General features: G+C 42.7%; 1 protein-coding gene across 1 annotated transcript in view; it reads right to left on the bottom strand.

The window, feature by feature from the left end:
- The window catches only part of SVEP1 (sushi, von Willebrand factor type A, EGF and pentraxin domain containing 1), a 134708-nt gene that overhangs the window by 10621 nt on the left and 98367 nt on the right, over nt 1-25720 (bottom strand). Inside the window, exons 34-44 of the mRNA XM_074931869.1 lie at nt 25475-25559; nt 24988-25179; nt 22842-23009; nt 20275-20947; nt 16127-18906; nt 14680-14910; nt 13532-13682; nt 11529-11592; nt 7422-7595; nt 5772-5948; nt 4711-4881 (exon numbers count right to left, since the gene is read on the bottom strand). Coding sequence (XP_074787970.1) covers nt 4711-4881; nt 5772-5948; nt 7422-7595; nt 11529-11592; nt 13532-13682; nt 14680-14910; nt 16127-18906; nt 20275-20947; nt 22842-23009; nt 24988-25179; nt 25475-25559 — 4866 coding nt within the window. The remainder of the gene's footprint in view (nt 1-4710; nt 4882-5771; nt 5949-7421; nt 7596-11528; nt 11593-13531; nt 13683-14679; nt 14911-16126; nt 18907-20274; nt 20948-22841; nt 23010-24987; nt 25180-25474; nt 25560-25720) is intronic.

Below are 25720 nucleotides of genomic sequence, written 5' to 3'. Positions count from 1 at the left end.
AATATGTTTTCTCCCCTATCATTTTTGTAAAACATAAAAAACAAAACCCCCTTACAAAAACGATTACATTTTCCCCATCCTAAATTAACTTCAAAATAAAATCAGGCTTTCTTCTACTCTTGGTATGAAACACCAGGATAATGCTGTCTGGCATAACACAGGTTTTGTCAAAAGTAAGATTAAACACCGTGGTAGAACAAGTAATTGTTTTGGTACCATCACCCAGTGTAATATGAGTGACCAACAAGGTTGCAGCAGTGGTACAGTGAAGTGTTTACATGTGGAACCCAAAGTGTGATTACAAACTTCACTTAGCATTCATGCTGACTGGTGCTCCTTGGCTCTCACACATGTTAATAAGGACCTGATCACAAAAGTCAGGAATTTGAAGTGGGCTCTATCATGCTAGCCCATGGCTAGCATGGACAGACTTTGGACTTCATCACTGTTTCTATGACATTGCACCCTATCTTGGCTAACACATCCAGGGAAACCAGGACTACTTTTGGGTGGAAAGCTAAGTATAAACATGTTAGACTTAAAGATCATTAGGGAAGTACACTCCTTGTCACGTTGGTGTACATACTACATACAGATCAAAAATTGTGGCTTTGAGATGATACAACAGAACAAATAAGTAATCAGACTAACTTCTAATTAGTGGTAGTTATGAGCACAGAGTAACCTCAGGAAACTCAGTCTGAACTGCTAATTGCATCCTATCTTTAATTAGTCACTAGGTGAGCAAAATAGGAGTTTAGGCTTTGAGTGTTTCAGATCTTGTCCAATATTACTATTAAATACAAACAGTGGTTTAGCACACTGTAACACTGTTCAGACCTGAGCTCTGCACTGGAAATAATGCAAATCTTTCCCGATAGAGACAAACTTGAGTCACGCATGCAGCTAAACCATGCCAAACTGCGAACTACAGCTTGTAGTCTGTTGAAATGAGGCCAAAGCTTTTGCCATTTTGATTTTCAGTCTGAGGAGCCTCCCTGTCAAATGTCAGCTGGTAATGAGAATGGGAAGATTCCTTAGGCCCTGGCAGGTTCAGAGAAGTTGCAGTATTTTAACAGGTGATTTGAACAATTTTTGTTGTAAAGATATCTGCAGCTATGCAGACAGCTTGTCACTGCGTGTTGACTAAAGCAGAATAGTGTGCCAAACAGACTTCCTTTGTGCAATGCAAAATTACAAAGTTGAATCAAAACTCATTTAAAGCTTTGTGTGATCCACAACACTTAAAACAATATCCCATGAATGTGTAATGGGATGGGAGGTAAAAGGTTTGTGTATAAATGATATCCCACATTAAATTCAAAGCCCATGAAAAATGGTCTCTGAAATATATGTTCTCTCTGTCAAAGGAGAACATGCAGATATTTCATGAGTTACGGAAATCATTTCTGGATGGCAACTCCATTCTGCTCAGCGATCCAGGATCTCAGGCAGAGACAGGCTTTTTCTGCATTTCTGCCCAGGCCCTGCTTGTGAAACCGAATGAGTAAGACAATATCATCCCTAGGTGTGCATTTGTTGTATACCAATTTAGGCAGGCAGAGACTCTGTCTGTAGCTGTGGGGATTATTTTTCACTCAACAGTCAAGAACAGAGAAAGGCTTTGGGCAGGAAGTTAAACTGGGATCTCATTCTCTTTTTCTGCTATTGTAAAGGCAAGCTGGGCTAATGCAGTCCTGATGTGCTGGGGAGAGAATGGGGACCATTAGCTGTGACTTCAATTAGTGGCAGCAGATCTCACGTCCATGGTATCAATCTTAATCTTTGAGATCCCCTGTTAATCCATACCTGAGAGTTACCTCCACAGGACACAATAGCATTACACTGCTGCTAGACAAACATGGGTATTAAGGGGAAAAAGTAACTTCTGGTATGTGTTCTCAGCTTTGCCAAAAAGCTTTCCTGTGGTTGCAAGTGAACAATTTCCTCCATGCTTCAGCTGCCCTCTTATAATGCTTGTTTGCTGACAGGGTATGAACTTTTTGGTTGGCAGCACCACATTGACCACTCCCAGTCAGCAAGATGTGGGCAGAGAGCAAACAGACAACAAAGATTTTAGAGCATTTCAGAGAGAACAAATCGGGAGTCAGACAAGCTGTGTGCATCTGTGCAGCCTGCTGAGTCCTGCAGGTGTTCACAATCGGCAGATCCAGGCTAATACCTGTCACCCCTGAAACTCAGATCAGAATCTGGCCTGCAACCTCTAACCAGCAGTGATTCAGGCAAGTGCAGCTGTGATGAGAGCTCTCCCAAAGAGGCTAACGACATCTGCTTTTTAATTATAATATTTACGCTAACGAACCTGTTCAACCGGGCCAGAACGTTTCAAGCAGGCTTAGGACACATTAATAATCAACTCACAGAGCCGAAAACAAGAAATACAGCATGAGTCATTACAAAGAGCGCTTTCATGTCACTTCTGATGTAGACCACAAAGGCTTGCGTCATGTAGGTCTTTTGTTAGGCAAATCCCTCAAATGAATTATAAAGCAGTTCTGAAAGATTATTTTGACATGTGTCATGAAAACACAGGTTGGTCCTCCTAGAAACATCTTGGGGCCTTTTTAGTTCCCCTTTTAGGTGAAAAGGGTGGGGGGCAGGGGAATTGTTATTCCTCTCCCTTAATATACCAAAAGACAGGTTATTCTGCTTTGTTTTGCTGTACTACATCCTGATCATCTGTCCACCTCATCACTTCATTTTTTGAAATAATTTTCCCTAATATTTATTCCTCTGAACAGTCCCAGTAGACTCCATGGTGTTGCAAACAGGACACATGTTTGACAGTGCTTATGCAGATCAGCCCTTCCAGCTTTCTAGTAACCATAGCAAGAATGTCTCTTAGCACAAAGCTAAAGCTCTTGGCATTGAGTAGAGTTCTGTGTAACGAATATTAATAATAATAAAAAGTAAAGTTGGCAATATAAAGGGGCAGCTGAAGAATCTATATGTACACAGTTTTGCTAATTAATTCTAGCTTAGGCAGAGTAGCTATCATGCAGACATCCCTTGAATTCTCTAGCCACCAGTTTAGAAAGAAATGATGAGATATTTGGCAAACTTTTCAGAAAGGGCTTGGTGCTTTGTGAGTGTAAATTTCTAACAGGACTTTTGGCTACCTCTTGACAGCTGAAGTAACTCATGTGCTTTTACTGTAAATCTTTACTTGGCTACTTGACAGGTGATTCTTCATGGCAATGTCAAGCCATGGTCACATAACCAGGAGAAACTGGTTTTTCAGGAGCAGCTTCTCTATTCCTGAAACATTCAGGAGTTACAAGCCCACTTCTTCGGCTTTGGGTCTCCTCAAAATGATCTACTGATCTGTGATTTTTAAGCAAGGCAATTATAACTATCAGATACAGAATTTTAACAGAGTGCCTGCTCTGAGGGCAACTCATCTTGATTAGTTCTTAACATTCAAGATATTTTGCTGCCAGAATACATATAAAGAAAACCTGATGGGGGTACCTTAATTAGTCAGGCTTAACACAGTATAGAAACCACCATCTCCAAAGGGCTTCTGACCTAAACAGAAAATCCCCAAGGAGGGAAGTAGTATTGTTGCTTCTATTTTGGACAGAGGGAGCTGAGCCTTGCAGGAGGAGAGGCAGACCTGAGAATTTGATGATGGCTCTTACGTTCCCAGATGAGTGTTCTGGCACCTTCCCTCTTCTGTGGGAGTTCTTGAGCTTAGGGAATGCGGCAACTTGTGACTGGTCACTGATGTGCCCTAAGGTTTTTTGCTTTTAATACGTTTCTAAACAAAATACGTAAGGCTCAGCGTATAGTATGGTTGATGTTATGCCATCTGAGATAAGACTCCAAGGTGCAGCTAAGTCACTGCTCTATAGCTACTCATCAGCAGAAGGCTAGTCAAGCTTCTGACAGGGAAACGGACAGATGACAAGGTCTTTTCCATCAAAGCCCTGCGAACCCTTTTCTTACACCTCATCCTTAAGTTAAATGTTTGAAGATGCTTATATCTGTTTTTGTTTTGTTTATCATCTCTTCTATGTTTTGTGATGTTTTATCTCATTTTCCATTCAAAACCTCAGTGTGAAAGAGTTAATTTTGTAAATTAAACAAGTGAATTTTTTAGCTCAGCAAACCAAAAAGTGACATTTTCCTGCTGATATGCCAAGGGTGGAAAGACTACACTTTATCTCTGGTATTTTGTTAAAACCATGAATTTCTGCAGTACTTAGTGTGTATTCTTTAGTGAGCTGTATCAACCTATCCTTAAGTATTTTATTGCAAAACAATTTTCAGGAGCTGCCAAGCTCTTAACACAGTGAGAGACTAAGCACCCATTGGATCTCTTACTTTTGTTTTCTGCAGTGCTTGATCTTTGACTGTGAACTGATTGGCAGTGCTTAAAACAGCTCTGTGTGTCAGAAAGATGACCGTCACTTTATCACAAAAGATGCAAGAAGAGAGGAACTTAGGTGTGGGATACAACATTTGAGCAAAAGAAACTGTAGATTAGCAAGGACTAAAGAGAAAAATTGTGGAAGCCCTCTCTTTCACTTGAAAATAAAGCAACACCCTGCACTTTAAATGCCCCAGGTGAAACCATGATGGCACTGAAACTAGCAAAAACTTCACTTTAATTTTAATTGCAGCTAGGATGACACCTCCATGCTTATGGTAAATTAAGATATGCTTCTTTTCATGGAAAAGACTCACCTTTGCAGGTAGGTGGTGTTGTCCATGTTCCATTTTCTAAGCAAATGCTTCGCAGTGGCCCCTCTAGCATGTACCCACTGTAGCATGAATAGGTGATCATGTCTCCATACTGATAGAAGCTACCACGAATCAGAGCATTCTCTGTGTGAGCTGGGGGGCCGCAAGATATCTCTAAACGAAAGAAATGACCCAGAGGCTGGTGAGCTGCAATGCCTACACAATACAGTTTCTAACCCTGGACACAGTGCTTTGCACAAAGGACCTGGGAAGGGCCAGAGAGACACCTCTGATGGTAAATCAGGAAGTAGGGCTTCTTCATGGTGTAGATACTCACAGGGGAAACCTGTACATACACCCATTGAGCAGGGAGATGGCCAGGAACATTAAGTAATGTGGCTATATCCACTATATAGGCCAGAAACTTTCAGATGGTCCCAGGATACACAGGAGACTGGGTTTGTACAGTGAGGTGATGTTTGTAGAGTGAGGTGATGCCATTGTCTGAACTAAACAATATTGCTTGCAAGAAGCCAAAAAGCCTGCAAAAGGACACCACTATGCCTTCTGTCAATGTCAATAAATACAATAAAAGGCAGCACCTCTCCCTACAACCCTCATCTCATCACCTGTAATCTCACAGGAATCATTCTCAGGATATTTAGGGTATCCAACAACCAATCCCAGATCCAGTGCTTGCAAAAGGGTAAATGAAAAAGAAAATTAGAGTAGGGCCTAGTACATAGTAGCATGAATGCTCCTAGGACATCAACCCACATAGGCATATTTGGATACTTTTAAAGAAACAACTCAGGTAGAAAGAAAGAAGAAGCAGCTCTTCTGTAGAACTTTGTAGGTTGTCTTTATGTGCCTGGATCTCTCAGAGTGACCAACCTCTCTAAATGGCAATAGCAAACAAAAGCTCTCTTCTTCCAGAGTACCTGCATCTAGGTGGAGAACTCTGCTGACATGTCTGTGCTGTCATGCTCCTGTGTGGTACAGCTGAGGGTTCCAGCCTTCTGGAAAGTACCAAGCCTCTGCAGAACTCTATGTTGTGTACTCACTTTCACACTTTGCTGTTGCCGGAGTCCAGGTTTCGTCAGCATTACAGGTGATCACAGACTGCCCTTTCAGCTGGTAGCCTTCTCTGCACCTGATGGATACGTTCTGACCAACGTAAAAATCCACCTCAGACAGAAGGGCATTCTCTGGGATTATGAAAGGCACAGGACAAGGGTTTGCTGTTCAAAGAAAGGGTGTGAGGGAAAAGGAGAAGGGAGGAAAAACGTATGGAAGGAAGAAAATACTTTAGAATGGTTTCTACAAATTTCAAAATTAAATAGTATGATAAGCAATAAAAATGGATGCTGCACACAAGTGCAATTTGCAATCTGATGTAAAGTTGTCAGATTTGGGTCACAAAATAGTAATAAAAGGTTTGATTCTCTGCTTGCTACCACACTCTATTAATGCCCACAGAAGATATACTAAGGATTTAAGCGGGGAATATCCTACTTCTTACTATTAAACTACTTCCTCTTGTCCTTCCTGCTACCATAAACTTACTATAGAAAAGAGCCAGACCTACCCTACTTCTTGTTCTGAAGGGCTGGACTGATAAAGAGCAGCAAAAATCTAGTTTTTTGAGCAGAGACTTAAAATAACAATCATGAGAATTTAGAATTTCTCTGATAATCTTATTTATTGCTGGCTGTAAGCTTGCTATTGTTTGCATGGTCTATTGATCTCACCACGAATGTGGAAAAGTTTGGACTCTATATACAGCAGGGATTGATGCCAGTTTCCTGAAATCAAAATTCTACGAGTCCTTCGTAATACAGAAATTAAATATCTCAATTAGCCACCCAAAGATCACAGTAGATCTTAAAATTAGTTACAGACACATACAGCAACAAGGAAGGCTATTGTGGGTGTGTGTGCATGGTGCGCACGTGTGTAAAGTGCATCTTTTGTAGCATCACAGACTAATTTATACAGTCATTTAAGTCCAACCTCCTTCCCAAAGCAGGGCCAAGTATGTCAGAGGTTGCTCTGGGACTTGACCAGCTGAATGTGAGTATCTCCAAGGATGGGGATTTCGTGTACTCTTTGGGGGCCCATTCCCGTGTTTGACTCTTATGATGTTGAAAAGTTTCTTCAAATACTTAATTGGAATTTTCTTTGTTGCAGCTTGTGTCCACTGTCTTTTATTCTACCACTGTGCACCTCTGAGAAGAGTCTGGCTTTTTTTTCTTTACATCCACCGAATATTCAATTGTAAACAATATTCTCCGTTTTGCCTTCGTCAAACTTTTCTCTCACCTGCTCCTCATACACCACATGGTTCACTAAAATTGGCTCCATTTTATGTCAGCTTTCCAACTAAAGGGAGCTATGCAGAACACAGCTCGTTCTTTTACTGTCACAAAAATACACTCAGAGAAGTTAATGCTTTAACATGTCTTGGTAACTGCTCCCTTCGTTCCTCTGCAAAAATGGGATGCATGCCAACAAATCTCCCAATGTAAGGCAAAACAGTTTTTTAAACTACAAGTGACAAATTCTGCTCATGGTACTCTGGAAGAAAATTACAGTACATTTCCACAAAGATCTGCAGAAGTTGCTCTCATTTACTGTCAGTTTAAACGAAGAGCAGTCTAGCTTTTAGTGCTTACAAATTGAGACCACTTTTTCATTACAAAGCAAACACGCACGTTTACAGAGAGGCAAGGGATTACTCCATCTTCCATCTCTGGTGCACTCTGCTGTGGGTTCTCCTTCCAAGCTGTATCCCCTCTCGCAGAAATATGCTATTGTACTCCCAACTGTATTGTTTTCATAAATCGCCTTCCCATTCAGCAAGTAAACTGGAACTTTGCATCTGGTCTCTGCAAAGGAAGAGCTCTTCAATTCAGCTTGATATTAGAGCTAAAGTAGCAGCCACAAACTAATAAATCATGAAGAGGGATCTCTGAGGGAGAGTTCAGTAGCCCTGGGAAGGAAATGTAGCCCAGCTAGGGAAGGAGCTCCTCCCAGTGATGGAGAAAAGGTTTTTCAGGTCAGCAAAAAGTGGCAGTGCTGTACAGGAGAGGATGAATTTATGACTTCATACTGAAGTCAGTGGGGCATAATATGGAAATGGCTCTTTCTTGCCACTGAAACATATCCCAGAACTTTGTAGCCCTTTGCACCTTCCTTTTCACCTGACAAGAAACACCAGATGAGATGCAGGATGGGTTTGCTGCAGGATGATGACACTTATATTACTAATTGCTCCCCTCAGGATTCTGAGCTGTGTTTCTGAAGCCAGCAAGCAGACAGTCCAAGCTGGGTTACTATTGCTACCCAAGGGACGCTGCTCTGTGTCATACTTTCCATTTGATTTTCCTAGATGGTCTCTGTAATGGGATGGCTGAAGATTAAGCTTTCAGACAGACGCAAGGCTGCCAGGCAAGAGGAAGAGAGAAGCTGGTGAAGTGGCTGTGTTCGGCTTTGTCCAAGATGATCTTCTTGACATCTGTTCATCATTGCTAGTGTGTGACTTAAGTGCCTGGCTATGTACTAGAGATCTCCTCTCTGATGTGCATGTCCTCTGTCGACTTTACAGGTTTATATTACAAGGTTTTGCAAAGCGTTAGGGCACCATAGTGCAGTGATCTGTGCATTGCGTGGTTGCCCAACACTGCCATCTGATGGTCCCTAGCCCTCATGAAGTTTTCATGGCTCTGGTGACAGGAACCTAACACTTGCCTTGAATGGAAGATCATTATCTGTCTTCAGTGAAGTGTCACAGCACGCTGCTCCACTATGAATCTGTGCGCGCAGCCAGGTGTGGAGGCATCAACATGTCAGCTCCATGTAAAAATACCAGGAGCCACTATGAAAAGTGAGCAGGATGCTGGGTCTAGAGTCTAGATTGGGAGACCTAATGTATATAGAGCAAGGACAAGAACAGGCTGAAAGGAAGTGTTATGGGCAAGAAATGAGCTAGTGTGTTTCTGAGAGGAAAAGTGTGAAGCCCAGACTTTGTCTTTTCATGGCAAAGAAGCCAGGAATGGAGAACACTGAAAAGTTTATAATACTGCTTCTATATGTTTTACTTTTTGAACACAGTAATCCAACAATACTGGCTATCTGTTTGAACCTGGGATCTTAAGTTTTTGATCTCTTCCAGTGTTGACAGCCTTGTTTCCAGCCACTACAGCTCAGTCCATATGACACAGACAGTTCTTGCTCAGCCGTCATTCTGCTTTGTGGCATGAGCAACAGGATCTACTGAGGGAGCACCTGAATGCAGTGATTAGCAAAATGGTACACATCATGCATTTGGGGTGTTTATTCATGTGAGAAGCATGAAGGTTAAAGGCTGAGCTGTTGAGACTGTCCTTGAGGCCCAAAGTTCAGAAAGAGAATATCAATTTAATAATTGGACTACAGAAGGCTGCTGGGAGAAAAGTCACTTGTCCTTGCAGCCCATCACCTTTTGTTAGGGGTTTGATTTTCTAAAATGGCAAGTAACCTCATCTCTCATTAACCTTGTTAAACTGCAGATTAAAACCTTAGGACAGCTGCTGTCTAAGCTCTTTCTGGATTGGTAACAGGCAGTGCACCCTGTGGTGCATTTCATTTTTCAGGCACCATTTTTAATGCACATTACAGAATTGTTTCCCAAAAGCAGCTCAATCCCTGAATCATATGATATGCAAGCATAAGGGAGGAGCTACTGCTCATCCCAGATTAGAATGTGTCAGGCCATGAAACTAAACAGTTACCTTCACATGATGGCAAGGGTTTACTCCAGCTCCCATTGGCAAGACATGTGATATTCTGGGGCCCAACAAGGCGGTATCCAGAGGTGCACACAAAGGTTATATTACTTCTGTATGTGTTTCCTGTAGAAATGGCCTCTGCTTTTTCTATTGAGGGATGCAGCCCACAAGTAATTCCTAGGAGAGGAGAAAACTTTTTGGTTTTATACAGTCAAAAAAGGCCATTCTGTCTGTCTGCTACACAGTCTGACAGTTCTGTTCACACAGTGAATTACTGGAAAGATGGAAGGAAAGAAGCTGTGAAGTATTATATGGAGAAGTGTTATACAGTGCCTTGCCTGCTCTCTCTCCTGGCCTTCAGGCTGCAGACACCTGAGAAAGAATGTGTCCAAATGTATCTGACGGTGTTATAAACTATAAGGTGTGTTCAGAATACTGCTTCTGAGCAGGCCAGAGGCTGCATTTGCAGTCTCCTTTGCTTCCTGTACAGTGCAAGGTGATCTCAAGATGTGCCCAGGAAAAATGACTGTAGTTAAGAAAGATCTTGTTCCCTGTCCCATGCTTACTGTGGAGATCAGGCAAACTGGTCAAAGGTGAGAGAGAAGAATGCAAGCTGTAGGACTATGACACAACCGTGGGGAGATGGGAAATGATTTAGTGGTAAAGACTATAAACTCCTGGAATTTGATTTATAAGCTGTATGAACGAAGTCATAAATCCTTCTCTCCATGCTCCCACAGTTAATCATCCTCTGCTTCACAGAGAGCCAAGATTTGATCCTGAGGAGCAGAGTCTTGATCTCCAGACATACAGAGTGGCCAGAATATATTAGCCTTGGCATGGCAGAGATGAACCATCCCAGCACAGGATGTCCAAGGCCCTGCATACCACAATGAAAGGCAAATCAAATACAGCAGGCCATGTTCTGCCCCTACTGACTTGAGCATGATTCTATGCATGTTCACTTTAATGTGCCAAAAGGAGCTCCCTTCAGATCAGAGAGGAACTGCCAATGACAACCTCTCTGCTGACTTTTCCTCTGGCTTCTCCTGTTACAGCCCTCCAGCTGGAGGGGGGAGACTGGGAGGAAGCCAGCAAAAGCACTCAGTTTGTTCTCCAGCTGTCCTGAAAAACTGCCACCATGTTGCTCTGCTTGCTACTTACGTGTGCATGAAGGGGCAGACGGGTTCCACTTTTTGTCAACGTGGCAAATCCTTCGGCTTGGTCCCTGCAGCTCAAAGCCAGGGTCACAGCTGTAAAAAACCTCACTGCCAGACAGGAACTCCTCTCCCTGAACAGATCCATTTTCTATCACGTCTGGGGGTCCACATGATACTCCTGTAACATGAGGAATATGTTCCAATCAGACATAATGCATATGGCCTGTCCTGTTCACACCTCCATAGGTTTTACTCTGAGAAACAGGGAAAGAACATAGCATTCGTCTAGGCATTCCCAGATATTTACTTCTGAATAGCAACAGAGTATCATGCTTGGTTCTTCCAGTTCCTGATAAAAGACAGAATCTATTGCAGCTGTGCTGGCAGGGAAGCCTCGAGAAATTCCACTGTTGCCACTTACAGCCAATAGTTGAAGTCCATGTATTTATGTAGACAACTCCTATTTTGGCACTGCAGTCAGTGAGCATCAGACATCTCACAGAAGTATGTACCTTTAAGAATGAGTATCCACAGAGTTACATCTGAGGATGCTATGTACCTGCAACTCCTGGCAGCTAGCATCTTCACAGGTCCTCAGTAACCCCAGAAATCATGACTGCAAGTGTCGGAACTATTTAAACGTGGAAGCTGTCTGCACAGCTTTCTTACAGATACAGGAGCAAGGCAGAAAGGTGTAGTGATTTCCTTCTCACTATACCTGCACACACCAGCAATTCTGCAGATCTTCCAGGCTGTTATCAGTGGTACTTACCAAAAATTTTTAGGCAAATGCAGACAGTATGAGTTATAAAGCAAAATGAGCGTTAGTGTTTTCTGTTGTGTAAAATCACCCATGATTAACATGAAGTAACAAACTCAGGTTGGAACATACTTCTGCACACTGGCACTGTGCCACTCCAAAGCCTGTCTTCTTGGCAAGTCCGTTCTGCATCACCCTGTGAAACAAAAGAAAATATTCAAAGAACAACTTTGCTTAGTCAACTCTTTTCTCTCATCAACTCTAGCATACAGCAAGGCCATGATATTTCCCTCCATGAGCAACCCATATAAAGAGACAGTTAAATGCTACAGATGAAGTTTATTAGCAGAGTTTAGGGTTGAACTCCTTCCTGCAGAATGATGGGTATTGTTTAAAATCAAAAGTTTGTGGGGCCAATTAGTGAGTTCTTCTGTCCTTCTCCCTAGACTATCATCTTTCTTGTCAGTTTTATCATTCTTGTTCCTAGCAATGTGCTATGATGACAAATTTTCTCCTTCCAGGATACATTTAAGTGAAAATCTAACTAGCAATTTTTCAACAACAGTACAAGTTTGTGTTTTATAAATGTAATGTACTGTTTTTGACCACATCCCAAACACTCATTCTTTATATCTGCCTATAAAGAAAGTTATTTCTCTCTTACATACAGGCTTTATAGACAATCTAATAGCCCAGGATTTATTTCAAGACATAAAGATCAAAGTCTAATTTTTTCCCTTGAAGTTATACTTTAATTACAAAGCAAACCCATTGGCAAGGGCAGCTGTTTGACACGAGTGTTTTATGGCATCACACCCAATAGACTTTTCCCAAAGGAAAAAAACAGCAGGACTTGCTTTCAATGGCAGGGAGACAGATTGACGCTAGGTGGTGAAGCTGGAATACAAAGCCTGGAAGGACTTTTTACTGTATGAAAGCACTGGTTTACTACCTCCAAAAATAACTTGACACAGCAACTCTACCTATCTGTCGAAATACCAACCCACCCTTCTGTCTCCAGTGATATTACATACGTGGCAGTATAATGCAAATTAAATCTATTTTTACCTAAGCATTCTCTAAACTCTCCTTACTTTTATACTGAGAGACTGGGTGAAATTCACTCCTGACTGGTCTTCACATGCATGAAGTTCTTAACACATTACTGGTGCTATGGCAGTACAAAGGAAGCACAATCCTGCATTCTGCTTGGTACTTTCAAAAACATGGTGTTAAGAGACAGCCTCTGCCCTGGAGACACCCCATCACCGCATGCCTCTAGACTCGACTGTGCCCTACTCTGCCATCCCCTGGGGATGGTGGAGGCCATGCTGTGCCTCAGAAACATATGTTCTTTTCTGAATTAATTTCAAAAGCTGAGTGCACCTTTGGAAAACATACCTGAGGCAGCTCTGAACTGGCTAGCCTGAGTCCTGGTAACAGGACAGCAGCGCTGCTCCAGAACTCAGGCAGATAAAAGCTCAATGTTCATAATAAGAAAAATGGACAGAAAAGAACTTTGTTTCCTCCTCCAGCCAGGAATAAAGCTGCCATTGAACAAACTGGAATCTCTCTGCCTTACTAAAACAAGAGATACCAGTTCTATACCACCTAGCAATATCACAGAAGTGGGGGCAGTAGGGTTTATCAGGACCTCCTGAGTCTGAGAGGCACAATACAGCAGACATAATGCTTGGGACATCATGAAATCAAGGGAAGAATGCAATCTAACTCTAGCTAGAGAACCAGTTCAAAAGAGCAATACATGAAAAATTAACTCTTACATGATTTAAGGTCACAAGCACATATAATGATGTTATTTGCAGAGGGCTGAAAAAACCTTCTGTTAAAAGAAGTACAACACTGAAAGGTTATCTGCTGAACATGTATCTCTCAACAGGATGCTTATATTTGCTTCAATTATAAACCTAAGTAATTCAAGGACTATTCTAGACATACCAGGAACATTCTACGGATAACAACAACAACAACAACAACAGCAGATGTCCAACTTCAGTGGCAATTAAGGGAATATATCAATATGAACCATACGTATTATACTCTTAGAGTTATCACATAAGAAATGAAGATTGACAACTAAATGTTCAGAGTGCTGGAGATTTGAGCTTGCTTACTTGTAATTCATAGCCAGAATCACACTTATAAAGAACCATGTCTTTGTAATTGTATTTAGTGCCAACCATAAATCCATGCTCTGGAGACTCTGGGGTCCCACAGGACACAGGAATGCAGACATCATCAGAAAATGGAGGCACCCAAATGCCACTCTCCTGAAAAAGAAATTTAATTAAAAGTGTGAAGGCACCACTTTATATGCTTAACGCCCATTTTAATGAAAAAGCTAGGAAAACCATAGTAAAAGCATACAATGGCTGTGGGTGTACAGATGTGGTTAATACAATCTATGCAATCCTTAATAAAATCCAGTAACTTAAGTAACACTTCTAAGATGTCAACATAGACTGGAACTCAGCTTTGGCAGGAATGTTCAGCTTAGACTTACAGGGCAGAAGGAACAAAAAGTAAACAGGGCAATAGAAGCTTGGAAAAGCAAATTCACTTGTACAAGGTCACCTAATAGCTCAGGGAATAACACATCAGGAGAAGAATAACAACAGCTGTCCGACTGCATGTTCTGTACTTCTCTCCTGGGTGAATGTCTACACCATGACTACTTCAGCTGCCTTCCCAGACTCTATAAGGGAAGGCTGATACCTGAAGAGAGAGCTTTTCTCCTATGAGCAGACTTTAAAGTACTGACTTTAAAGAGTCTAAGCTTAAGTCAAGGTTGTCCACATCTAATGTGACAAGATGTTACTAGCAGAACTGATGAGGATGTTTACTCTTTAACATACAGAGGATTCAAGTTTCTACAGCTGCACAGTGGATTAAAATGTGTGTTGCCTGTTACCGTGCAGAAAAAGAGCTCTGCACACAATCCTCAAAATATATTAGAAATCTCGGGCATGATTTTTTAAAATCTTGGACATGATTTATTCCCTGAAATGTGATAAAAGGAATGCTTTTCTAAAGGACAGCATTAGTTTTCAATGGAAGAAGGAATCAATAACTTCTAGATCTGAAAGTCTATACACAGAAAACTAATAATTGCTCTTACTGGGCAACAAGGAAGCATATAATATTTTCTAGTCCATGCTTTACTTCTTTTGTTACGTGCAATTAAGGGCCAAAAGCTAAGGAGGGCATGAGGAGGACTCTTCAATTCAAGAAAGCCAGCAAAATAAAACAGTGCAAATAACACTATACCTTGCATGTAGATGTGCTTGCTCCCAGCAGAGTATAGCCTTCTACACATGACAGTGTGATGTTTGTGTTCACAGTGAAGTTGTCCCCAACTACAATTACACGGGTGGTATTTCCTGGGAGGGGACACTTTCTGGGGCAACAGGAAATACTTTGAGGAGACCACTGTCCATCTTCCTGGCAAATGCATACATCCACCTCTGTCACCATTGTGTAGCCTTCCAGGCATCTGCAACACAGCATGAAGACCTGACCACAGAGACACAGCTAGGGATGAGCTAACCTATTCATTACAGTCAGACAGTCATTTTTCAGCATTAGTTGTTCATAACCACACTTTGGGATTTCTCTATTATTTCAAGGCAACCCTGTAAGAAGCATGCCTGGACTAAACTTATTCTTTTGCAAGAGCTGGAAGCTTCAGACTTCATCTCCAGCTGTTTCATGCTGCTGCAGCATCACAATGGAAAGTGAGTTGGTGGCTTTAGTGCTTGGAAGGTACTGAATGCTTTAAAGCAGTTCCTGCACTGCCCTTCCTTTGGAAGGAAGGCTTTTGGTTAGGTAAACAGTGTGTGAGTGTCAAGCAATTCTAAAGATGATCTCTCTTTCAAGAACAAACCAAGCCTCAGGCTGAGCACAGGCTGAGACATTTGCTGACATTTAAGGCTGATTCGCTCTATTCCACATGGTGCTTGACCAAGAGCAACTCAACTGGCTTGCACAAGTGGGTTCACTTGTAGAAAGGCAGACACAAACACTCCCTTCACCTTGTTAAAGCTGCATGGAAATGACCCATACTGCTAAATTAACCCACATGCCATCTCCCAGTTCTGTCCCATACTATTATTTGCTTTTACTGACAGAAACTCATCTTCCCTTCTGACAAGGAACTCCTCACTTTGGAGAAGAGATTGTAGTGTGCACACTTCAGTAAATTAACAAAAACCCCTTTCTCTCATACCTGACAAAGGAGTAACTTTGCATAAGGAACACCTGCACTGTTGCAGTACAGAAAATGGGACAAGAGGGAGATCAGCCCTTTTGTATTACAACAGGCACCTGAAGCCAGACAAAAATGTAGATGGGGTATCAAAAGGCAAGAAAAATTGTATACCCTGCTGACTGTTGCTGCCGCCTGCTAAGAAAACCTGAATGTCCAAGACCAGTGTTTCAGAGGCAGAGAAGAGAAACACAAAGGTGAATGGAAAACTAAAAGCACTGGAGGACTGCATCCCCACAGGCTGAAATACCTTGCTGGAGTTTTGACAGTGGTTCAAGTCGTATTTTACAAGTGCATGGGAACGTGGACTTTTCCAGTCTGACCATGTGATAGGGCATAACTTTTCTTCCAGGTTTTTTAAAAAGTTGTACTAACTGAGGGTGCATAAACCTTCCACCTTCATTCCTTCAGAGATTTTATGGAAACAGAACGGCAGAATTCTTACCTGTACTGAACCTTGCTCCCATAGGTGTAAGTGTTTCCAAGAATCTCTGCATTTGGGACAGAAGGTGGTGGGCCACAGCTTAACAGCTCACAGCTTGGGTAGGGCTTCTTCCAGACACCAGTCTCCACACAAGTCAGTTCTGGACTCCCCTGCATGACAAAACCTGTCAAGCAGGTATAGATGATGGTGTTCTCATCTGCAGAGCTGCTCCCATTGATAAATGTGTTGGGGATGATGGGTGGAGAGCCGCAGGAAATCTGCCCGCAGCGAGGAAACCCAGAACTCCACTTGCCAGCTGCCTCACAGGTGACTTCAGAAGGCCCTAGCAGTCTGAAGCCCTCCAGGCACTGAAACTGGGCAATTTTCCCACAGCTGAAATCTGTGCCAAGAATGACCCCATTCTGAATCTGTGGCATAGGACACAAACAAGGTACACAAGATGGAAGGCTTCCACTCCAGGAGCCATTGGACAAACATTGCCTTAAAGGATTGCCATGCAGCTCATAACCAGGGAAGCACACATACTGGGCAAATTCCCCATAAGTAAAGCCTGAGCCATTCAGAAAGCCATGGGAGATGTCTTCAGGAGGCCCACAAATGACTGGTTCACAGTGTGGAGCATCTGAATTCCAGGTACCATCACTCTGACAGGTAAGCGTAGACACTCCTTGCAGGCTATATCCTTCATTGCAATGATAGTGCACTTCTTTCTTAAAGCCAAAGTCTGAGCCACTAGTTCTACCATTGGAAGGAGGCAGTGGCGCAGGACAGGTCACAGCCTTGCAAACTGGAGTGATTCCACTCCAGGTTCCATTTGCAAGGCAGACTCTACTCCTGTCCCCATCTAACAGGAAACCTTCATTGCATTTGTACTCTGTATGTCTCTGGAATGTGTACTCCTCTCCAGTCACCTGACCATTCTCCAAAACTGGTGGTGGGCTGCAGGAAACAGGAATGCAAATCGGTTCACTGCCATCCCACTTCTGGTTCTCTTGGCATCTCCTCTCTGTGGGGCCATTTAACTGGTATCCAGGATCACACTCATAGTAGACAACACTCCCATACGTGTATTTTTCCCCTCTTATGTTCCCATTCATAAGATGGGTAGGTGAGCTGCATGTTATTGCGTTGCAGTATGGAGCAGTGTTACTCCACTGCCGACTTGGCAAACACAGTCGTGTGTCAGAGCCCACGAGTATGAACCCTGGCTTACAGCTGTACTGCACAACACTACCAAGTGTGTTCTCAGTGAAATGTAAAAAACCATTCTCAGGTGGTGACAACAAGGTGCACTCTATTGAGATGCAGGCAGGGGCAGTGCCGTTCCAAGTCCCATCTTCTTGGCAAGCTAAAACAGGGTTCCCCAGCAGCTCGTAGCCAGAGTAACATGTGTATAAAATTACAGTTCCAAATAAGAAAGTGGTGAGCTGCATTGCACTGTCCTCCTTCAGAGAACTTTTGAAGTCTTTCAAACTGTCAGCCAGTAACATATGTGAAAGGGAGGGGCTCTCTGTTACACTCTCCTGGTCAGAACGTCTTTCCCCATGTCTCACCTGCATGTACTCCCCAAAGTCAATGTGAGGAGGCAGGCCACAGTCTGTTGGGAGGCAGGTTGGTGTGGAGCTAGACCAGCCTGATTCTTCACAGGTCTGCATGGCAAGGCCAGACAGCTGGAAGCCTGGCACACAGCTGTAAATGACCATGGCCCCATAGCTATAATCTGCACCCTCCACAAAGCCATTCTCGATGGGCTGGGGGGGTGGGCAATTTATGGCTTTGCAGGAGGGAACCTCTGTACTCCAATCCCCTGTCTCTAGGCATCTCAGAGTTTCCTCCCCTTGGAGCTGGAAACCTCTGTCACAGGAATACCTAACAGTCTGTCCATAATGGAAGTTTGTGAATGAGTATTTGCCATTGAGGATCTTCTTAGGCCTTGGGCATTGAATAGGTTTGCAAGATGGCCTTCCTCCAAGCCACTGGCCATCCTCTCCACAGAGGATAGTTGTGTTCCCCACCAGTTCGAAGCCTGGTTTACATGTATAGAGGGCTGTGCTAAGAAAGGTGAGGCCCTGCACATCAACAATGCCATTGTGAATTTCTTCTGGCTGGGGGCACTCCACAGGAATACATTCCGGCAAAGGCAAGCTCCATGTGCCATCAGCCTGGCACTTGATGGTAGACTCACCCTTCAGTAAAAACCCATCCACGCAGATGTATTTCACAGTGCTACCAAAATGTAGAGATGAAGTCAAGGGGTCACTGAAGGGGATGTATGGAGGTGCAGGACACTGTACAACCTTGCAGAAGGGAAAGGAATCATTCCACTGTTGGGAGGGCAAGCATTTCAGTATAGAGGAGCCATGCAAAACATAACCCTCCTTGCAGGAGAACTGTACAACACCGACTTGGTAAGACACCTCTCTCAAGACCAGCTGGTTTTCTGCCAAGGGTGGTTCTGGACATTTTGTTGGCACACACTTTGGGCTTTGCTTTTTGCTCCATTTCCCAGACTTCTGACATGTCCAGGAAACATCTCCAATTAGCTCATAGCCTTCATCACAGAAAAACTCAACTCTGGAGCCCATATCAAAAGTTTCTCCCTTGGAGTAGCCATGCTGGATGGGTGGTGGTTTTCCACAGCTGAGGGGAACACAGGAAGGAGGTGATTCACTGTACCATTGCCGATTGGCTTGGCAGATAAACACTGAGCTCCCAACCATATGGTAGCCAGACTCACACTGATAATTTGCTTGATTCTCAAAGAAGCGTCCAGTTGTTTCCTGCAAAACAGGTAAGACAGGGACATGTCTGAAATGAAGCATGGTTGGGGCAATAGGAGGCTGATTTTACTTCTTGTATTCTTTCGGTCTAGCTTCTAGCTGAACCCACACAGCAGTGAAGGCTGTCTGCAAAGGAATGAATGCAAATAACTGACAGAGAATGTCCTGCCTCAAATGATGCCCTCTGCTGTCAGGAAATCGGAGATCACTATCAAAAGAAAACAGAAAATTCAAGGCTTAAAAGGTAAAAGCTAGAAAGTATTTCCTCTGCTTTCCCCCTTCCTGACCCATGAGGCCAAAAGATGTGTAGACAGCAAGACAGAGAGGAAATGGGTCAGGAGAAGCTGCCATGAAATGGCCTATTGCTGTTATAATTCTTTAGCTCACAGGCATATTCAAGGCTGGAGCCCTCAGATGTACTACTAGTAGGAGGCATTTATAAGCGCCGTGTATGCAGCTGTATGCTCTTGAGTTGCAGGCTGAGATCTGACTGAGGTATTAAAAAATGGCTGGAACAGGAAGGAGTATCTGGAGGAGAGATCCTACCTAAGGAAGACAACACATGATATACATTAATTAGAGGATGTACCTGTGTGGGAGTCTGAACAGAAATTGTTGCTATTACTGATGGAAGCCCATGTAGGAGCTGGGATGCAAACCTTCCCTCCCCCCCCCAACAATCTTCAGCAAATGCAGATTCCCTGGTGGCTAGATTTAAGGAAGGAGGGGGGATATTCAGAAGAAAAATGACTTAAAAATTTAGTTAAACTTTACATAGTGTTTTTGATCTTCCTTGCCACAATATTAACCTTGTGCATCAAAGCACAACACAGGTTAAGTAGTTGTTACAAGTTTGGGTTGACACAACTTCATGCATTGTTGCAATGTAATTTGGTAAGGGAAGGGAAGTTATGACTTCAGTAAATTAGTGTGTTTGCATTGAAAGGAGTAAAATTATCCCAAGATGATTTATCTATTACAAATCAGGTTTTTCTGTAACACTGAAAAGAGCAAAGTTTGTGAACTGACAACAGCACTTCAAATGTCTCCAGATGGCAGTGGAAAACCACCCATGGACCAAACAAATGAAGAGTTAAGACATCAAAGAAATCAACTGATTGTCACATCTTGAGTCTCCTAATTGAAAACCCACTTTAAGATAGGAAATCCCATAGAAGTGTCCATGCTTTTCATACGTGATTCTCCTGCAAATCCTCCCATTTTTCCCTTTGCTTATTCCATCCAGTCACGTGCTTCCCAATTTTAACAGAAGAGCAAAACAGGAGAACGAAAACCCCATTAGTGGCCATTGTGAAGACATACTCAGTTTGCTATGGTACCAGGCAGATGAGAAAACTCAGTCTGTACCTTAATAAAGCCATTCTCAAGCTGTGGAGGTTCCCCACAGGACACTGGGTGGCATGTGGGCAAACTGCCACTCCAGTTGCCAGTGGCCTCACAGGTCCGCTTCTTCTCTCCCTTGATGTAGAAGCCCTTGTTGCAGCTGTAAGCCACCACTGCTCCAAAGCTGTAGTTGGCCCCACTGGCATAGCCATTGCTAATGTGGGGAGGCTCTCCGCAGCGAATGGGGATGCACTGGATGTTCAAAGGAGAAGGATTCCACTGGCCCCCTCGAAGGCACTCGATCTTGGCTGAAGTGTTCAGAACAAAGCCTTCCATGCACTTGAAGCTTACGATGGAGCCAGCTGCAAACCTGGCTTTACTAATGGACTCCAGGATACTGTATGAGACGGTGGATGGCTTTTCACAGAAATCAGCAATGCAGTGGGGCATCTCCCTGCCCTCTGGAGGCACCCACTTCCCTTCCGCATTGCAAAGCAGTTGAGAGTTATCAGCCAGGCTGTAGCCATCTGAGCAGAAGTAATAAGCTGTATCACCAAAGAGGCGGTGGCCACTCTCTGGTGATGCATTTTCCACATGGGGTGGTTCATCACAGGATACTGCCAGGCACTGCTGGTGGCTCACACTCCACTTGCCGCTGGCTAAGCACTCTATGGTTGCAGGGCCAACTAACGTGTAACTGTGGATAAGGAAACCACATAGGAAGTCAAAAAGACAAGCATTGTCAAACACTGCCTGCAGTTTCCTGAAGCCCCAGCAGCACAAGCTTTCTTGCTAACACCCTGAAAGAACAGAATTCTTTACAAAAGCTACGATCAACTTCAAAAGGAAAATCTTAAAGCCTACATGTACGTGGGTGAGGTATCATAATGAGGGATATCCCAGCACACCTTGTGTATATTGCTTCTCTCTTGACTGTCCATCTGATTATCATTCCTGAAATTCTTTTGGTTGAAATTACTACAACATACCTAGTACCGTGCTGTGACAGTCCATACAAGCCTCAAAGAAACAATCCCACCAAGAAATTCTTCCCCGTTAGCAAAACTGAATGGAGAAGAAAGAGATGAAAAGCCCATAAAGGCCTTTTGGGTTCCTGTATCAGCCACATCAATCTATTTTCACACTTGCAAGCAGAGAGAAACCCAGAAATGCTCTTGCCAATAATGCACCTGGCAATTTTGTAATGACTTCCTCTTAAGAAACCACTGTAAAAATTGTTATAAAAGTCAATAAAAAAATTAATGCTGAGTTAAAAGCCCCCCATCTTTTATGATGAAATTCTACCACATGATTACTGTTAGTGTAGCTGTATTTCTCTAATCTGTCTCTGGGATGCAGTGACAGGCATTATTTCATGCTGCTCATTACCCCACTTAAAACCCTGCTGCTTAAACATGAAACAGAATAGTCACAGTACCTGTGACTATCTTCTTCCTCAGTTTTGAAATCTCTGTAGTGTGCTCTCACAGAAAGCAAAAGAAACAATAACTACTGCAAACTTCCCAATGACTCTTTCCAGCTCTAGGCTGAAAACTGTTTGTTCAGATTTTGATGGCAATATCTGTAAAAGTGCTTTGTCTTGTCTGCAGGGTTTGTTTTCAAAGCCTCATGACTGGACTCCAGAAAAAAGAGCTTATCATGCCAATGTTTAATATGATCCACTCTATTCATTGTCACAGACAGCTGTGACCCTCTTTAAATGCTGCTATCCTATCCCATTTAAAATGCTTGCACAAGAAAGAGAAGCAGCTTTTAAAATCATAATACAGTTAAGAGAACAGAGAAAGGATGCTTTGCTTCAATTACATTTCAAGTAACATTGCAAAACCAGTTTATAAGAAAAAGGTGGATTGACTTATCACATCAAGAAGGAGCAGAAAATCCTCCACTCACTTAGGGCCTGACCTGGCAAAAGCTCTGCATACATGCTCTGCCTTTTGGACAGAACAGTTGCAAGAAATTCAATGGGACTGCTCACAGGCTCACAGCATGCACAAAGGTTCTTGCAGGATCAGAGTCCAGCATTATAGTCATGCTTGACATAATCAAAATGGAGCCTCATCTTTGGTGAAATGCAGTCTGAAAAGGTCACTACACCAAATAGACAGAAATCAAATTAAAACAATGCACCTCAATAAACGAGGAGTTAAGAGTTTTAAGGAATCAGAATTTAGAACACCAAAACAGTTCTCAAAACACACCAAACCCGTTTCTTATAGCCTGAAGAGACATAAGGAATTCTTTATCATCAGGGCCTTGAGTTTACCACAGAAGTACTAGATCTGTAGTAGCTCCAAGGGGCAGGGCTTGAACTGGTCTATCATTCCCCATGACCCTTCTCCATTCTTCTATTCCAGAGTGTATTCAGCTGCTGTGAATCTACTTTAAGAAATGCCTATGTGTCCCATACTAACTTGACAGCTGACAAAAAACTTCTATCACATTTAAGTTCAAGAGAGTTAAGACAGAAGCAGTAAAAATGGATTAGTGTGCAGTTTTAAAGGACTTGTGAAGCAGTGCATCAGATTTACTGATCCTGACTATTAGTCCAGTAGTGCTAATCTACATACCCTTCCTTACACGTGTAAGAGACAGTGTGTCCAAAAGTAAAGTTATTTCCACTGATGACGGCATCTTTGATGGCAGGAGGGGATCCACAGGAGACAATGTTGCAAGCTGGAGGTGTGCTGTTCCAGTTCCCTGAAGATGCACAGACAAGTGTAGAAGGTCCCTGAAGACTGAGACACAAAGATCATTATTAAGGCTGCCATTTCAGTCCAGGTGAGGAACAGAGAGGGAAAGAGGTGCTTTGCTTCTCCCTGACTTCCTGGCCCCAGTGAAACCAAAGGGAGTCTCTCACTGGCTTCAGTGGAGGCCACAGTCTCACTCTCTGTTCATGAAAAAGCACTGCTGATGCTGCCAAAAAAGCTGATCTTCAGATGATTTTGAAGAGACAGCTGGTGAAATTCAGGTGGGGCCTCAATATGCTGCGCAGACACACATAACTTCTGCTGTAGCTTTGCCCATCTTTGAGCCACAAAAAAAAGTTATGGGGTGCTTAAATATTTATTTAAGCTTAAAGATTTACTGATATGCTATCAACATCACACCAATCTTGAGACTTACAACTAGGCCTCAGTCTGAGACCTGATTCACTCAATGACTTAAACACTATCTTCACTCAGAAAACTGAAGGAAATGCTCCAGTTAAGGTTTGTTTACAGAAAGGCATTCAGTTCCTTCAGAAGGTAAAGCATTTTGCTTGAGTGAATGGCCACATACATTTGAAGTTGATGGTGTTTTTCGGTTTCCAGCAATGCATTGGTACAAAAAGTGTGACGCAGTTGTCTAAACAGAGGTATTCAACACCACCCTGAGATGCAGTGGGTAAACCCCCTGGCCTCCAGCTGCTATGTCAGCTGGCTATGGATTCCCAGTAGGTTCCATGTCATCTGAGAGCCCTACACATGTGTGTCTGATTCCTTACAATTTAGTCTCGAGAAGTATTAGACTCCCATGTTCTGTTGACTGAAATGAGCTCAAGGGTTAATGGAAGAGAACAACATTGACCTGTAAAGCCCTTACAGATATGCCACAGGCCCCTGTCAGGGCAGTGGGCTCTGCCTACCTGTGGAAGTATTTTTAAGAGAAAAAGCACATAAGAGGTGCTTGAAGAAAGAGACTGGGTCCACACCTAGGTCCAGAAATAATGCATAAGAGGGGTACTGTTTGTGAGGGCTTCCCCTGAGTGGTGACCACAGCAGAGAGGGTTTCTCTCACCAAGTTATGCTAGAAAGTTAAAGGGAAAGAGTTGCAACTGATGTGGTATTTGTTGGCTATGTCCTAAGTCCGTGGTCAAAAACCGCACTGACACTGGTAAAAACACTGCCTGGTTTAGCGGGGTAGAGATAAGCCCACACTCTGGATCTATGACTTAACTCTATACCGGACTGCAGCTGAGGTATCCATTTGTATTGACACAATTAAAACATTCACCAGACAAGCACACCTCACGTACCTGCCTGCACCTGGACAGGGAATGTTTGCAGCAGGAAAATACAGGAAACATGCAGACCTAAGCAGGTCCATTAAGATTGCTTATGTCAGACTAAATCTGCTAGAGGTACAAGCAGATATCAGGAGAGGCAGAAACCTGCACTTAAAGCCACATCCTTGGATATAGCATTACTGTATTAACTTTAGTTGCAGCATATTAAAAATATGTTTCCAGTACAATTGCTTACAAACGTAAACCAGAATAAAACCTAGAAAAAGTAACTACTACAAACTGTTCAAGGAGTAAATTACTAACTTTCACAAGGTTCTTCCACCAAAGCCACTGTAAAACAATAACAAAAATAATATTGTGTATATGCTAAAGCTGTAGAGGTGTGATATATCTTTAAAGACAAATGAGAACTTTCAAAAATAAAGACAACTACTTTTCTAAATATTCAAAATATGTCTTTGACTTTGATGGTAAAATAAAAGCATTGCATAGATATATACAGCAAATCTTGAATGACCTTCTTCAACTGCTCCATTTTGGGATGAAATACAGAAAGAACCTTCAAGATATAAAGAAGCCTTTTTAAATTCTATTCAGTATTTTTATCTTTCAGAGTAATGACCCCAGCTTTGTCTCTTTCAGACATAAGTTTGACCTTCTAGCAAGTATGCTGCCTTCATTTGGCTCAGGAACATTCCTGCATTTACCTGTATCCATTGTCACAGGTGTATGATACAGAGGAAAGGTAGGTTGTGCCAGTGAGTGTGTATTTTCCATTGTTGATATTCTGTGGGCTAGGACAAGTCACCATTTCACAGGAAGGAGGAGGATGATTCCAAATGCCACTAGCAAGGCACAGAATTTCTTTTTCACCCACCAATTTGTATCCATCATTGCATCTGAGTTAGAAGAAAAGAAGTGCCATCAAACACAGAACTTTTTATGCACAACATATCAGCCATCCTTCTTCTCTCTTCATCCACACCTGCACACACCATCTTTCTCAGCAGGGCAAAGAGAGGTAGTACTGGAGTAAACATTCAGTTCTGCCATAACCAAATGTCTTTCCACTACTTTAATCTCATCTTGCTCATCTCCTTCATTTCAACCACTCTCAATTCAGCCATACTCTCATTTTTTGCCAGCTTCTCAATCAGTTATTAACATAGCACTTCAAACATACTGAATTCCTACCTGTACACCACCTTATTGTGGTATGTAAAATTTGAGCCCAAAATGGCACTGTTCTCTGGAATAACTGGACCACCACAGGATATAGCTTTAAAAAGACAGGATCACAAGAGAGGTTGATACAACACAAATAAAAAAGAATTGAAAATCAGGATTTGCTTTGTTTTCTCTATATAGGTTTGAAGAGGTGTAAAACCCTAGGTAACACTGGGTTCTTGACTAAGGTATAGCCGACATTAAGGGCTCTAT

The sequence above is a fragment of the Athene noctua genome, chromosome Z (assembly GCF_965140245.1).
Source record: "Athene noctua chromosome Z, bAthNoc1.hap1.1, whole genome shotgun sequence".
Lineage (NCBI taxonomy): Eukaryota > Metazoa > Chordata > Aves > Strigiformes > Strigidae > Athene > Athene noctua.
Note: the sequence above shows the minus strand (reverse complement) of the source record. Positions and strands in the feature narration are given on the sequence as shown.